The 16,200-nt window shown below is 45.9% G+C and overlaps 1 protein-coding gene across 1 annotated transcript in view; it reads left to right on the top strand.

The window, feature by feature from the left end:
• Window positions 1-16,200, top strand: part of TRAPPC12 (trafficking protein particle complex subunit 12) — a 313,601-nt gene that overhangs the window by 184,504 nt on the left and 112,897 nt on the right. The window contains exon 7 of the mRNA XM_082251892.1: window positions 14,451-14,523. Within this exon, the coding sequence (XP_082108018.1) occupies window positions 14,451-14,523 (73 nt within the window). The remainder of the gene's footprint in view (window positions 1-14,450; window positions 14,524-16,200) is intronic.

Genomic DNA, 16,200 nt, shown 5'->3' with positions numbered 1-16,200 from the left:
TGCAAAAGAAATGACTATCAAATATGAAGACAATCCATAAATAAAAATGGGGATTTGGTCCCACCATATGGCCATATCGTGCTCAAGCCCACCACTACGTCAAAGTACCCCATTGTCAGTGGGTCCTACGCTATCCATAAAAAAGGATGAATCCAGCCTCTCTAACCCTTGGAGACAACACTCCTCCTATATCTACTTGATAGTGGACACTGATGGGAGTGTGGGTGTGTGTGGGGGGGGGGGGGTGCTCAACCCCAGAAGTCTGGTCAGACCGAATACATAATAAACAAGCAAAAAGTCATTTCTTTTGCATGTGTGCGCTATTCTTTTTTAATATGCATGTCGCTTGGTCCATAGCTGCACCAGCTTTAGAAATACACGTTCAGGGTTTGCTCCCCCAACTTTTTGCTTGTTTATTATGTATTCGGTCTGACCAGACTTCTGAGGTTGAGCACCCCACTGCCCCCCCCCCCCCACACACACACACACCTGTACTCTATCAGTGTCCACTATCAAGTAGATATAGGAGGAGTCCCTTGTAGTGCATTAGCACATCTCTCCCAGCAAGGAGTGTTGTCTCCAAGGGTTAGAGAGGCAGGATTCACCCCTTTTTTATGGATAGTGTAGGACCCACTGACAATGGGGTACTTTGAAGTAGTGGTGGGCTTGAGCACGATATGGCCATATGGTGGGACCAAATCCCCATTTTTATTTATGGATTGTCTTCATATTTGATAGTCATTTCTTTGCATGTGTGCGCTATTCTTTTTTAATATGCATGTCGCTTGGTCCATAGCTGCACCAGCTTTAGAAATGCATGTTCAGGGTTTGCTCCCCCAACTTTTTGCTTGTTTAGCTTTACAGAAATACCTGTACCCCCAAACGCAGAATTATGTGCTTCTTTTATGGTGTACAGTCCTCTGCAGCTATGTGAATGAGCCCTTAGAACAGTGGTTGCTTATGAGGTATAGGGGGCCTCAAGTATGACTCCTGACAGATTCAAAGAACTGCACTTAAAATTCAGTAGATGACATTAGACTGATAGACTTTAAAAAGTATTAGAGACTGTCATACTGTGAACATGCAACAGGTGTGGCCTCCTTGGGATGTGTGAGGTGTCCCAGAATGCTTCTAGTGGGTGGCGAGGTGGGCCCAAGCAGATGTCATTCTCACCTAAGCGAAAATTGAGTAACTGGGAATGGGTACCTGTCAAAGAAAAATGTTATGGGTGGGGAGGAGGATGAGCAGTACTTTTACTAGTGCTACCTTTACTATAAGTAAACGTCCACTTTTAGTAACATTTAGAGTCTTTCCCTCCCCTAGCCTGTGACTGGACAGTGACAGTAGAAGCAGCTAACTGATAAGCTCCTCTGAAAATAAGGATTTTTATCACCACACCTAGGTATAGTGATAATCTTGTCCTTTATTCACATACAGTTAACAGGCATCAAAAACTGACCTTTCGAGCCCTCAAGTGATGCCCTTTTCAAGGAAGAGTGAGATCCTGAAACATCTGCTTCTTATGCCTGTTGCTTTATGTGCAAAAAGGACTGGATTGTCACTATATCTAGGCGTGGTGGTGAGGATTTTTTTTTTTCCTTATGATTATATGATGTCACCATCTATCAATTCACTACAGTAGCCTTTTTCAACCAGGGTGCCTTAAGGTTTCTTCAGGGGTGCCTTGGCAAAATGCCTAAAAATTGATCAAAAATTATATACAAGCCAGCAGGTGGATAAAGCCTGCCTTTTAGTTATACAGCCACGGGTTTTCATTATGCACTTTTATGACTTTCTAGACACTGGCATCCTAACAACCAATGACGTCATCCGTTAATAAGAAAGATGTCTGTTGCCTCCACCCTCCTGTACCCCTCTCCCTCAGCACTGGGGTGACATTAGCTGAAATTGAGGGAGAAGAGAAAGATTGAAATTCTAGTCAGTACCAGTGTGCAAAAGTTTATTTGCTTTGGAAGAATAAATCACCTCTAACGTTGGGTGTTCTACATGTGGATGTTGCTGCATTATGTAAATCTATTTGAACAGTTTTTTCCTTTTTACAATGGGGCGCCTCGAGACTGCCCATAATTTTAAAGGGTGCCTTGACTGAAAAAAGGTTGAGAAACACTGCACTACACAGCACCCTGCAAAAATTGTGGGCAAGCCTATAAGATGTGCAATGCATACACTATACATTCTCTGATAAGCCCATCTGTCACTCTGCTCACTCCTGCTATCCGTATATGTCTTGTTGGTAAATGAGCTCTGCAGCACAACAAACTGGTTCCTTGTGCTGCTCTATTCCTGTCCTGATCACCGGTGTACAAGGACTGCAAGAGGCCGATACCAAGTCACAGATACTTTTACTGCTTGCAATTCATTTGTGTCTTTTAAATCTGCCTAGAGTTCAGCTTTAACATGCCCAAACTAGCACTAATGAGTGCCTTGAAGGCTTCAAGGAAGCAACTCGAAGTTTGCATGAAAGCTTTTTAAATGCCCTGTGAAAGCTTGCGGTACACTCTGCTCTTATACCTATAAGTTCATGGCCTTGCTATTCTAAAACATAAAAGAAAATATCTAGTTTGTATGAAAACAGAAACACTTTTAATTTCAGACACTTTAATACAGGATACCCAGGCCATTGTTCTAGAGTAGACTCTAAACCCTTTGATTCTATGGAGCTTGTATAATTGCCTGAAATCTGCCCTAAATTAGTTGTATATTTACTGGTAATCCCATTCATATGTTTCCTTATTCGAAGCATCATTCAAAGCCAGCACTGCATACTGTACTATGGGAGCATTCTCTTTTTACAACTTGGATGGAAGTATAGGACACTAAGCCATACGGAATGGTTGTTTCCAAAATGTCCTCCATCGTGTGGCTTACCTTGTCAAGGTTGTTTAAAAACAAATCTTTCCTGATGTTGATTGGGATCAGGACATGGAGAGGATTACAATTAGGCCCGTTTCACATGAGCATAGCTACTGACTCGGGATCTGTGGTGGATCATTTTGTCAGTAGTAGCTGGCCTGCAGTTATCAGGTAATCAGAAGGCAATATGCTGCCTCCCACACACCTGTTTTGAAAAAGGCTTTAACACAGAAATCCCTCTTCACCACGCTGCAACGGCATCCACTGGACATGGTTGCGTCGCAGCCCCATTCACTTTAACGTGGCGTGTTGGCATCCTCCTCTTCTCGGGTCTCTCTTCTGTGCCCCTGGCCCCTCCCTTCTGTTGAGTGCCCCCCACCGCAGGCAGCTTGCTATGGGGGCACCAGAGCCAAGTCGCAGCTCCCTGTGTCTATTTATTTGGACACGGACCTGCAACCTGCCCCCTCTCTCTCCTGATTGGCTCCTGCTGCTGTGAAAGTCAGTCAGCCAATTGCGCTGTGCTGCTGTCTCAGACAATGAAGAGGATAGTTCCGGCCAGCTTAGACATGCCTTCAACAATATATAACAAAAAACTATCAGCGCAAAAAAAATGTGACTAATAAAAGTGATTGTAATGAAATGTGCAATAATCAAACAATCAATACAAAGACCGGCAGCATACACTTAATGTGCATACACCCCACAATACAAACTCAATAAACCAAAAATAGTGATGCGCCAGTCAAGTGCACAAATGGTGATTGACAAACAAAGTCTGTGTACATAAAAAAGCTAACATTCAAGTGTCCATATAAATCAATCAGAAAAGTATATCCACTCCCATGTGTCCAAGAGAATAATCTTGTGCAAAACTTAATTGGGTGCTTCTGTGAACAGTGCAATCCCACCACCAGGTGAATTGGTCTCTCACCTCCACTATGGACCCAATGCTGGGTCAGTACCAGCGTTAATAAAACACAGAGATCTTCAGATCACATAGGCTATGGGAAGCCTGTCGCCTCCAGAGGGATTACCATCAACATATGACATATGACCGGAACAAAGGAAAAAATCTAGTGCTCTCTGTATTGCTGCAACAAACTGCTTTATTGAATAGGAAGAATATTACTCACAAGGGTGGCGCTTCCAAAGCTCATAGCAGTCAGCATAAAACGTATACAGGAAGAGACGGCTTCCAGCACGCAGGCTCCGCCCCCTATACGTGTGACGTCGGCGCCCAACCTTAGACAATGGCTTCTTCAGTAGGGGACCCCCTACTATGCCTAGAATGCATGAAGCCTGCATTCAGGGTATTCGTCTCTGGGCACATACTGCCCTAAACGGAAGTACCTCTGACTGCACCACCCAGCCTGCAGCTAAATGCCGAAGCCCCATGCATCAGGGCTAGATGCCCAGTGTGCATTGGGCCTTAATCCCCAATTGAAGTCTCACACCTTTTTTTAGCTGTATAATTCTTTAGCAACATATGTTATCACTTATTTTCAAATACAAATGCCTTAAAGTACGCTTTTATCTTGGTGGTGACTTTTCTAATAGAAACATGGAGGTAAGACATTACAACTGAGATTTTTGATACAGTGTCTCTCTAATTAAATATTTATTTTTGTACCTTCAGTTGGGCTTTAACGATCTGTACCAAATTTATGACCAGATTAAAATGAGGTAATATTTTATATTTCAACTGAGTTTTAGGGAAGGTTGAACCAATAGCAAGCCCATCAAATTCCGGTTATTTTTTAGATATCTGATTGCAAGATCCGCATTCTACTTGCACATGCTTAGATAGCTGTTACTCCTATGTGACAGTGTTCAGGCCTGGGGATTGGACAGAGAACTACATTGTGGGAGGAAAGATGCAGTGTCATGTTTTCCACTGTGCCTTTTAAGTATCAGGATTTTAATTGGGTCAATGGTAGGCAGGCAGTCCTTCAGGTCTGGTACAGATTTTATGGGGAACCCCAAGCCAAAATGTAAACAAAATAAAATGGCATGAGGTCCCCCCCCAAAATCCATGCCAGACCCCTATGTGAGCATGCAGCCCAGCAGGCCAGGAAAAGGGGGGGGGGTGGCCGAGTGAGCACCCCCCTCCTGAACCTTACCATGCCATATGCCCTTATCATGGGGCCTGATACTCATTCCCCAAATAAAATAAAAAAAAGTTTCATGTTAAAAAAAAAAAATGGCCAGTTTTTATTCATAAGCCACAAAAAAAACAAAATGTCCCTCGCATTAGAGCCAATGTCAATCACACTAAGCGCCAGCCGGCGATCCTAAAAAAAAAAAGCTTTGTACCCGACAAAGGCTCCTGACGCCTGGCAGCTCTGCCGTCTGACAGTTCTATAACTAGGGGATGGGGCAACATGATGGCACCATCGGGTGACCCAGTAGCGGAACTATCAGAGTCGCAGCGGTCGCGCTTGCGACCGGGCCCTGGAGTTCCGCAACTGTGGGGGGGCCCGTCGGCCTCCGCTCTTCTACCGTGGGGGGCCCGCCGGCACCTGCCAGTTCTGGATGTGGATGTGCGAGTGAGAGCCTCCTCAGAATCAGTCTCAGTCAGAGACAGTTGTGCCGCGCGGGGGGGGGATGCTGTGGCCGGGCTGTCAGGAGGAGGCTGAGCTGAGCTCTTACTGTGATGAATGAGAGAGCCAGCCAGCCAATCCATGTAGAAAGCAGGGAGTAGAGAGGCGGAGTTTCACAGACACTGGAGAGTCAGCCGTCCAGAAGGGGGTGGATCTCCCCTCCACATGTGATTCACAACATGCATCCCTGGACTGTGGAGGCCCTTTTCGTGACCAGTGAATGAGGGGAATCGACTGAAGGACATGTAAGTGTCAGTGACAAATTGCTAACCTCCACCACTGATCTCAAACACCACCATTGCTGCCTCTTACTGATCCCACACTACAGATTTCATCCCTATCCCATTCCCCCCCCCCATCACTTCTACAACAGAGATCCTTGGTGTGGAGATGGGATCAGTAAGAGGCAGAGGTGGGGGAGGTTGGCACCACCACTAATCCCACCCCTCCTTAACCACTGATCCCCCCCCCCTCACCACCATCACTGATCCCCCCCTCACCACCATCACTGATCCCCCCTCTCACCACCATCACTGGTCTCCTCTCCCCACCATCACTGATCCCTCCTCTCACCACCATCACTGATCCCCCCCCCTCCCCATCGCCACCACTGATCCCACCCCCCTCCCCACCATTGCCGCCACTGATCCCCCCCCTCACCACCATCACTGATCCCCCCCCCATCACCACCATCACTGATCCCCCCCCCTCACCACCATCACTGATCCCCCCCCCTCACCACCATCACTGATCCCCCCCCTCACCACCATCACTGATCCCCCACTCCCCACCATCACTGATCCCCCCCTCACCACCATCACTGATCCCACCATCACTGATCCCCCCCTCCCCACTATCACTGATCCCCCCCTCACCACCATCACTGATCCCCCTCCCCCCTCACCACCATCACTGATCCCCCTCCCCCCCTCACCACCATCACAGATCCCCCCCATCCCCCCCTCACCACCGTCACTAATCCCACCATCACTGATCCCACCATCACTGATCCCCCCCCCTCCCCACCATCACTGATCCCCCCCTCCCCACCATCACTGATCCCCCCCTCACCACCATCACTGATCCCCCCCCCCTCACCACCATCACTGATCCCCCCCCCCTCACCACCATCACTGATCCCCCCCCCCTCACCACCATCACTGATCCCCCCCCCCCTCACCACCATCACTGATCCCCCTCTCACCACCATCACTGATCCCCCCTCCCCATCGCTGCCACTGATCTCATCCCCCCTCCCCACCATTGCCACCACTGATCCCACCCCCTCCCCACCATCGCCGCCACTATTACTGGTCCCATTCCCTCCTCCCCACCAGTCCTGCCACTGATCCCATACACCCCTCTCTCCACCAGCACTATTACTGGTCCCATTCCCCAGGTCATATTTTACCGATCATGAGGTGGAAAATCAAAGAAATTACATAACATTAACCACTTAAGGACCGCCCACCGCAGTTTTACTTTGGTAGGCAGCCCCTCCTGCGCAAACCGACGTAATACTACGTCAGTCACTTGCCTGGTGCTAGGGGCGAGCGGGGATGCCAATTCACGGGGGCCTGCAGCCGTGATTGCCGCTGACCACCCGTGATAGGTCCCCGCTGAGAGAGAAGGACGGTCGGATGTCGTAAACACATCTGACCGCTCTTCTCCCTGAAATGATCACAGCGCACCTGTGATCCTTCTATATAGAATCACAGGTCTCTATGATCATTTCACAAGCCCCTCCCCCACCGATAGAAACACTCCCCTAGGCTTACATTTAACCCCTTGATCACCCCTCGGTTATCCCCTTCCCTGCCAGTGTCATTATTACAGTAACAGTGCATATTTTCAGCATTGATTACTGTAGTAATGTCACTGGTACCCCCAAAAGTGTCAAAAATGTCAGTCAGGGGTCCGATCTGTCCGCCGCAATGTCGCAGTCGCGCTAAAAAGTGCAGATCACCGGCATTACTAGTAAAAAAAAAATTACATAAATCTTTCCCCTAGTTTGTAGATGCAATAACTTTTGCGCAAAAATATGTAGCAGAATAGAAATTGGCATAAAATGATGAAAAATTTGATTTTTATTTTTTTGGGGGGGATGTTATATAGCAGAATGTGAAAATAAAAAGTGTAAAAATCATGCTTTTTTTTTTGGGGGGGGGGGCCTTCATGATTTCTTGCACCTGGGCCCTGAAAGTTCTAGTTACGCCTCTGGGGTGACCCCAAACCCTGTGACATCAATTGGGGCATGCTGGGTCGATGATGTCACAAGGAGGCGGGGTTACCCCTTAATTTTTTAAAACAGTCATTTTTTTTTTTTTTAACCATATGCCGACCGCACCATAGCAGATTTACTGCTACAGGGCAGCCGCGCTGTGCAGAATCACGCATATACAGTATCTCACAGAAGTGAGTACACCCCTCACATTTTTTTAAATATTTTATTATCTTTTCATGTGACAACACTGAAGAAATGACACTTGGCTACAATGTAAAGTAGTGAGTCTACAGCTTGTACATACTAGTGGAAATTTACTGCCCCCTCAAAATAACTCAACACACAGCCATTAATGTCTAAACTGCTGGCAACAAAAGTGAGTACACCTCTAAGTGACAATGTCCAAATTGGGTCCAATTAGCCATTTTCCCTCTCGGGTGTCATGTGACTCGTTAGTGTTACAAGGTCTCAGGTGTGAATGGGGAGCAGGTGTGTTAAATTTTGGTGTTATCGCTCGCACTCTCTTATACTGGTCATTGGAAGTTCAACGTGGCACCTCATAGCAAAGAACTCTCTTAGGATCTAAAGAATAAAAATTGTTGCTGTACATAAAGATGGCCTAGGCTATAAAAAGATTGCCAAGACTCTAAAACTGAGCTGCAGCATGATGCCCAAGACCATACAGCGGTTTAACAGGACAGGTTCCACTCAGATCAGACCTCGCCATGGTAGACCAAAGAACTTCAGTGACCGTGCTCAGCGTCATATCCAGAGGTTGTCTTTGGGAAATAGACCTATGAGTGCTGCCAACATTGCTGCAGAGGTTGAAGGGGTGGGGGTCAGCCTGTCAGTGCTCAGACCATACACCACACACTGCATCAAATTGGTCTGCAAGCCTCTTCTAAAGATGATGCACAAGAAACCCCGCAAACTGTTTGCTGAAGACAAGCAGACTAAGGATATGGATTACTGGATCCATGTCCTGTGGTCTGATGAGACCAAGATAAACGTGTTTGGTTCAGATGGTGTCAAGCGTTTGTGGCAGCAACCAGGTGAGGAGTACAAAGACGAGTGTGTCTTGCCTACAGTCAAGCATGGTGGTGGGAGTGTCATGGTCTGGGGCTGCATGAGTGCTTCCGGCACTGCGGAGCTACAGTTCATTGAGGAAACCATGAATGCCAACATGTACTGTGACATATTGAAGCAGAGCTTGATTGCCTCTCTTCGGAGACTGGACCGCAGGGCAGCATTCCAACATAACAACCCCAAACACACCTCCAAGAGGACCACTGCCTTGCTAAAGAAGCTGAGGGTAAAGGTGATGGACTGTCCAAGCATGTTTCTAAGCCCTATTGAGCATCTGTGGGGCATCCTCAAACGGAAGGTGGAGGAGCACAAGGTCTCTAACATCCACCAGCTCATGATGTCACCATGGAGAAGTGGAAGAGGTCTCCAGTGGCAACCTGTGAAGCTCTGGTGAACTTCTTGCCCAAGAGGGTTAAGGCAGTGGTAGAAAATAATAGTGGCCTCACAAAATATTGACACTTTGGGCCCAATTTGGAGGTGTTTATTAGGGGTGTACACACTTTTGTTCCCAGATTTTTAGACATTTATGGCTGTGTGTTGAGTTATTCTGAGGGGACAACAAATTTACACTGTTATACAAGCGGTACACTTACTACTTTACATTTTAGCAAAGTGTCATTTCTTCAGTGTTGTCACATGAAAAAATATATTAAAATATTTACAAAAATGTGAGGGGTGTACTCACTTTTGTGAGATACTGTAGTTTTGGGTGCAAGTGTGATTTTACACAGTGGGAGCTGATCAGCAGGTTCGATGTACGCCGGCACCCGCTGATCGTTCGGTACACTTGGCAGAATGCCAGTCTGCCTATGTAAACGGTCACTGAAGTTCTTTGGTCTACCATGGCGAGGCCTGTTCTGAGTGGAATCTGTCCTGTTAAACCGCTGTATGGTCTTGGGCACCGTGCTGCAGCGCAGTTTCAGAGTCTTGGCAATCTTCTTATAGCCTAGGCCATCTTTATGTACAGCAACAATTTTTTTTCTTTAGATCCTCAGAGTTCTTTGCTATGAGGTGCCATGTTGAACTTCCAAAGAGCAGTATGAGAGAGTGAGAGCGATAACACCAAAATTTAACACACCTGCTCCCCATTCACACCTGAGACCTTGTGACACTAACGAGTCAGATGACACCCGAATGGGAAAATGGCTAATTGGACCCAATTTGGACATTGTCACTTAGGGGTGTACTCACTTTTGTTGCCAGCAGTTTAGACATTATTGGCTGTGTGTTGAGTTATTTTGAGGGGACAGCAAATTTACACTGCTATACAAGCTGTACACTCACTACTTTACATTGTAGCCAAGTGTAATTTCTTCAGTGTTGTCACATAAAAAGATATATTAAAATATTTACAAAAATGTGAGGGGTGTACTCACTTTTGTGAGATACTGTAGTTTTGGGTGCAAGTGTGATTTTACACAGTGGGTGCTGATCAGCAGGTCCAATGTACGCCGGCACCCGCTGATCGTTCGGTACACTTGGCAAAATGCCAGTCCGCCTATGTAAACAAGCCTGATTGTCATTCTGTCAGAACAGAAGACATGGATCCTGTGATAGCATGGACGTGAATGTGCAGTATGGGCTTGGTGTGAGTAATCTTGGGACATCCCAATGCAAGAGGCACATTCATGCAGAGACTAAGGGGAAGTGAGACCACCTGACTCTACAGTAAACGCTCCCTGATTTGGAAGTTTAGGAAAGCAACAAGCTACAATTTTGGAGACGACAGCCTTGAGGAGCACCAAATGTAAGGCTGGGTTTAAACTTGTGCGATGACAGACATCTCATGCGATTCGCACTGCATTGCTTGCATTGCTGTGCAGATCACATGCGATGTCTTTGCGATGCAAATTCAGTCATACAAACTATATGGCTGAAATTGCATTGCCACGGATCTTAAGATTGTTCCTTCTGGAGCGGTCCTCCAGATCTGCGATTTTAGCTTTCAGCCATTGTCGCTCATCCAAATTTTCTTCATGCGCTTCCACCAAATCATTTACTGTAGTTACAATCTCAGATACAGAGGATTCCACAGTGTGAACCCTTTCCCCTAAGGAGAGAACTTCAGCAGAAAATTTTGTAGCAAGGGAGACTATATCTGCCTGGAGGGAGGTATGGAGGGCATACATCATGTCCTTTAATGCCGTGTCCATAATAGGTTGGCCAGCTGTGGGGAAGGCAGCGAAGGGAGAGGACCCCAGGGAGATGGGCAGTAGCGGGTTACTCGAGCTCCCAGGCTGTGAGGCCTTGTCTTCGGGATCCAGCCGTATTTTAGATTTGGCCGGGCTTGTACATGCAGGGCTGGATGGTGCAGAGGCGAAAGGAGAAAGGGTACCTGATTGCTGGGTGCCAGAAGGGGCTGTATCTTCCGGCAGGTCGGTATAATGGACCCTTTGCTTCCCCGAGGCGGCAAGGCCCGGAGCGCCGGCGCCATCTTGTCGACCGCCTCGGGCCGGCATCGGGAAGAACGCCGTCAGTTTCTTCGGTCCCTTTACATCCTTCCTCTTGCGGGACATCGCGGTATGTAGCCACAAGCAGCCGGAGTCAGATGAGGGTGAAAATCCTGTTCACGTCGCTGGGGATGGCGCTGGATGGAGTCGTCGGCTGGCGGAGCTAGAGCTCAAGCGTCCATCACTGTCCCGCGCTGGCCACGCCCCTTCTGAAATTGCATTGCATTCGCACCAAAATGGTGCAGGACCCTTTTTTTGGTCTACACTGGAATTACTGTTCACACCTATGCAATCCAATTCCTGCACCATTTTGCAGTTCACACTGCGATTTGCAAAGCGGTCTGGAGCCAGCACTGAATCGCAGGGTTTCCCGTATCGCACCAGTGTGATTCGGGACTAAATGTTTGATAACATATATGTTAAAAATCTGCTGTGGAATATTTCCATGATTGGCTAGAATGCAGTCAGCTTGTAAATTTATACTTGTTTTTTTACTACTTTAACTTAAAGCTGAACTTCAGGCAGATAAAAAAGACACAGATCTTTATTTATAGCATTGTGCGAACATACTAAGCCAAAAACAGAGTATGATCATCCATACCTTAGTCGGTATAAGATAAGCATTACATGATCATACGTGGTTAAAAAAGGCAAAACGCAAATATGAGCCCAAAATACAGGATTTTCAAGGCCCAGGTTGTATAGAAAAGTAACCTGACTGTAAGGCATCGCATACCAGACTTCCGACTTGGAAGTACAATCCATATTGAATAACAATGACTATTAAGGACCAGTAGGAAGTAGAGAGTCATCTGTTTGCAAACTTAGGGCGATGATCACGCAATGTTTCCAAATATCATCAAACGGGCAAGTGTATTGGGAAATGGGACACAACTAGATAAAAAAAAGGAATGATAGGCCTATCAGGGAAGGGGTTCGCGGGTTCTGGATAAAAAAAGGGGGGAGGGGGAAGAGAAGATAAAAGTAAGGAGGGGGTTGAAGGAGGAGAGCGAGGATAATGAGTGCGGAAATGTAAGTGGTCGCCATAGTGAGATACAGGTTCGCTCCCAGGCATGTTATGGCACTTTTCCACTGCAAGTACCTGCTAGTACCGGCTCGGCTCTACTCGGCCCTGCTTGGCCCGATTTGCTTTTCCACTGCGGTACCGCATGGTATAGTGTTGGAACGGTTCCGTACGGTACGGTATAGTTTTGCTTTTCCACTAAAGTAGTACTAAAGTTAAGTGGGTGGGATAACAACGGGGTGGGTGTGATTCTCTGACCAATCAGTGGCTAGTAGTGACTGCATGCAAAGGATTGTGGGATATGGTACCGGGTATGGTACCTGTTGGAACCACAATCGAGTAGGTACTGTTTTTTCAGAGCCGTACCGTACCGTTCGGTTCCATGCAGTGGAAAAGCAAACCTATACCGTACCGAACCGTTCCGACCGTATACCATGCAGTACCGCAGTGGAAAAGCACAAAAGCGTGCCGAGCCGGTACGATTCTATGCAGTGGAAAAGCGCCACTAGAGTCTGTATAAAGTGCTGTGTCAGCAAAAATTAGTATCCCAAGGGTAAAGTCTTGGCATCAATGAAGGGGGTGGGTTCAGTGATTAGATGTATTGGGAAGAGCAACTGAAGGCAGACCATGGCAGCCAGGTATTGCAGAAACCTTACTCCCGGTTATTTCGAGTGGCCGTTAGCGCCTCATTGTCCTGGATTTCATTCGTTTTAGCAAACCTTTGGCTATGTGATGGGGACATAGGTCATTACCATAGTTCCGGGATGCATGATCAAACTAAAATGTATTTTTTAAAGCAAGCAGTTTCTTTTTTCCCCCAGGCTGGGGAGGGGAAGAAACCTGTAATTGTCATTAAACCGGCATCCTACCTTGCCAGACAGGGCTGTGTTTGTGGCAGACCTTTGTATATCTCAGAACTGAGATGAGGGGTGAGGGCTATTTGGCTGGATGTCAAATCTGAACTCTAGGCAAACCGCTTATTACAATGATGAAAGACATACAAGGGAGTCGTCATACCTGCCAAAATCATTTGTTTTTTTGTCCATCCGGTTCTGAGATTTACACAGCTTTGTCACATAGTCATGTCTGGCAGGACAGAAGACCAGATTGCTCTCTGCTGCAATTAGGTAGCACCTACAGGTCTTGTCCCTCCCTCAGCCTGTGACTGGACAGTGAAAGGAGAAATTACAGAATAATGAAACGCATCTTTCCTCCAGTCAGCATGTTTCTTGTTAGCACATGAGCATTGCAGCACAACCGACTGGCAACTTGTGTTGCTTTCTCTTCCAGTCTGATCTCTGTTGAACATGGAGTTGCAGGAGACTGATAACTTGTCACATTTACATAGTTACATAGTTAGTCATGTTGAAAAAAGACACAAGTCCATCTGGCTCAACCAATAAAAAAAAAAACAGTAAAGAAAACCCAACCATACAATCCACATACACAATCGTATACCCGCAGTTGATCCAGAGGAAGGCGAAAAAACCCCAGCAAAGCATGATCCAATTTTCTACAGCAGGGGAAAAGAATTCCTTCCTGATCCCCCGAGAGGCAATCGGATATTCCCTGGATCAACTTTACCTATAAATATTAGTACCTATTTATATTCTGTACACCCAGGGAAGAATCCAGGCCTTTTTTTAAAGCAATCTAGTGAGCTGGCCAGAACCTCCTCTGGAGGGACTCTATTCCACATTTTCACAGCTCTTACGTTGAAGAAACCTTTCTGTATTTGGAGACGAAATCTGTTTTCCTCTAGGCGTAAAGAGTGCCCCCTTGTCCTCTGTGTTGACCTTAAAGTGTATAACTCAACACCAAGTTCACTACATGAACCCCTTATGTATTTATACATGTTGATCATATTTGTTGATCATAGGTATTTACAGTACATGCATTACAAAAAAAATGTATTAATGAATACAGAGCTGTGTTACTTTTTTATATATACCTAGAGTTCAGGTTTAGGTTCATCAACCAATTAAACCGCAGTGAAGGGGTTCAATTTTTATAAGGTATTTATGGGTGTAAATACTACATGTAATTGTACTAAGCAGCAGGGGATTTTACCACTAATGTCCTCTTGGTTTTTTTGTTTAAATATTTAATCAGCATGTTATTCCAGACTTACATTTTGGTATAGTGGTCCTTCAAATACTAATTTTCTGCCATTTTTTTTTTAATAATGACAGATTTTGGAAAACCTGGAGAAAGGGTTTGCAGAAGATGGAAGCATGATCACTATGACAAATAGTAATAGACAAGGTAAGTGTATTTCCACATTAGCGCTTTTATGTTTACATCATGTGACCTCAGTGCACTTCTACCTGGCTATACATGAAAGGAGGAGGAGCACATGGGTCATATGAGCAGCCTTTATTGTATGGATTCTATGAATTCTGTTAAGAGATTCCCCATGACAGCACCCAGTTGTGTAGAAGTTAATTAGCCACGGTCAATATGATTTTTTTTTTTTTTCTCCTAATATAATGAGAATGTTCTAGCAAATATAATTCTAAGCCTTGTGCTTTATTGTGACTGTGAATCCATTGGTGCAGTCTCCTGTTGGATATACTGTGCTGATGACTTGGTAAAACTGCCTGTGAACCAGCAGTTAATTGCCAGAGAAACCCCGGCTGCATCACACTGGCTTTCTTCAGTGTTGATGGTAGACCTCTACTCAATACTTGTCTGCCACCTAGTGTATTTAGGCGCTACCTCTGCAGCAGATATGAAGTGAAGACTTTGCCAAAGCAACCACATTCCAGTTTCCTTTTTTGCAGTGTCTAAAATGGATAAGTGCACTGTAGTTAAACACATGAATTTTGCAATCTATCCATCCGAGTGGCTGTCGTTTTTAAACCCTGACACTTATCTGACAGGTGTATTCCTGTGGTTATCACATGTTTTCTTTATATTCTGAAATCTAAACGCATGAAAATGAAGACTGATGCATTCACTGGTTTTTATATTGCCTTCTGTGAGAGCCCAGTACAGCCTTATCCAATCCCTTTGGCGTATGAGAGATAGATTACACAGAACAGAATTTTGGCAAGATGCTGCAGTTTCATTTAGTAACCATTTAAACATTTTCCAAGTGTGGCTGAGAGTATCACCAGAAAGGGGGATACTAAAGGTACAAGGATGAGGGCAGACTGATCGTTACGCAAGGTATTGCTTTCCATTGTACATTCACGTAAATCAACCTGCACACTGGCAGATTGTCGGGAGAACCCAACGTTCCCCAATCTGGACACAGGTAACAACTGTAAAACAAACTGCACACTCTAATCTCTCACCACTGGCACCAGATGTCAAGCAAAACACACCCGCAGTAACTCGCTAATCAGAGCCGGGACCTTGTTTGGTGGAGGAGGAATGAGAAGTGTACTTTGGTGCATTAGCTGTATCTTACAGGTTTAACCTTCCCAATGTGTAGCACCACTCGAGGAACGAACCTAGTTGGCTGAACACACACAGGATACAAATCATACAATCTGGTGTATTCTAAAGTCTTTGAGCAGATTTTCGCACGATTCCCCCATCAACACAGACAGTGCTGACATGGGAATCCTTTCTGCCGAGACATTGTTTTCTCCTGACAGTGGAGGCCGTCCATGCCAGGACAAGACAGTGATTATTGCGAGTAGCTATAGCAGCCACTAGTGATAATCGCAAGTAAAATCTGGCAGTCTGGTTGTACCCAAGTTGATTGATCGATCAACTTGGTGCATTCAGCCTTCCCATACAGGTTTTAAATCGGTCGTTTCCTGCTGAGCCAGCCGAGATTTGAACCATCTATGAACGCCCTTCATGTAGTTTGCCACCACTCAGCTGACAGGGTTGCTAGGCAACCACACACACACCTGTCTGGCAGATCTGCTAGTTTACACACACACAGACCCTGATCTACATGCAAGCCGCAGCCACACAATACAATTT

This window comes from Pelophylax lessonae, assembly GCF_965119305.1.
Source record: "Pelophylax lessonae genome assembly, chromosome: 3".
NCBI classification, from domain to species: Eukaryota; Metazoa; Chordata; class Amphibia; order Anura; family Ranidae; genus Pelophylax; species Pelophylax lessonae.
Note: the sequence above shows the minus strand (reverse complement) of the source record. Positions and strands in the feature narration are given on the sequence as shown.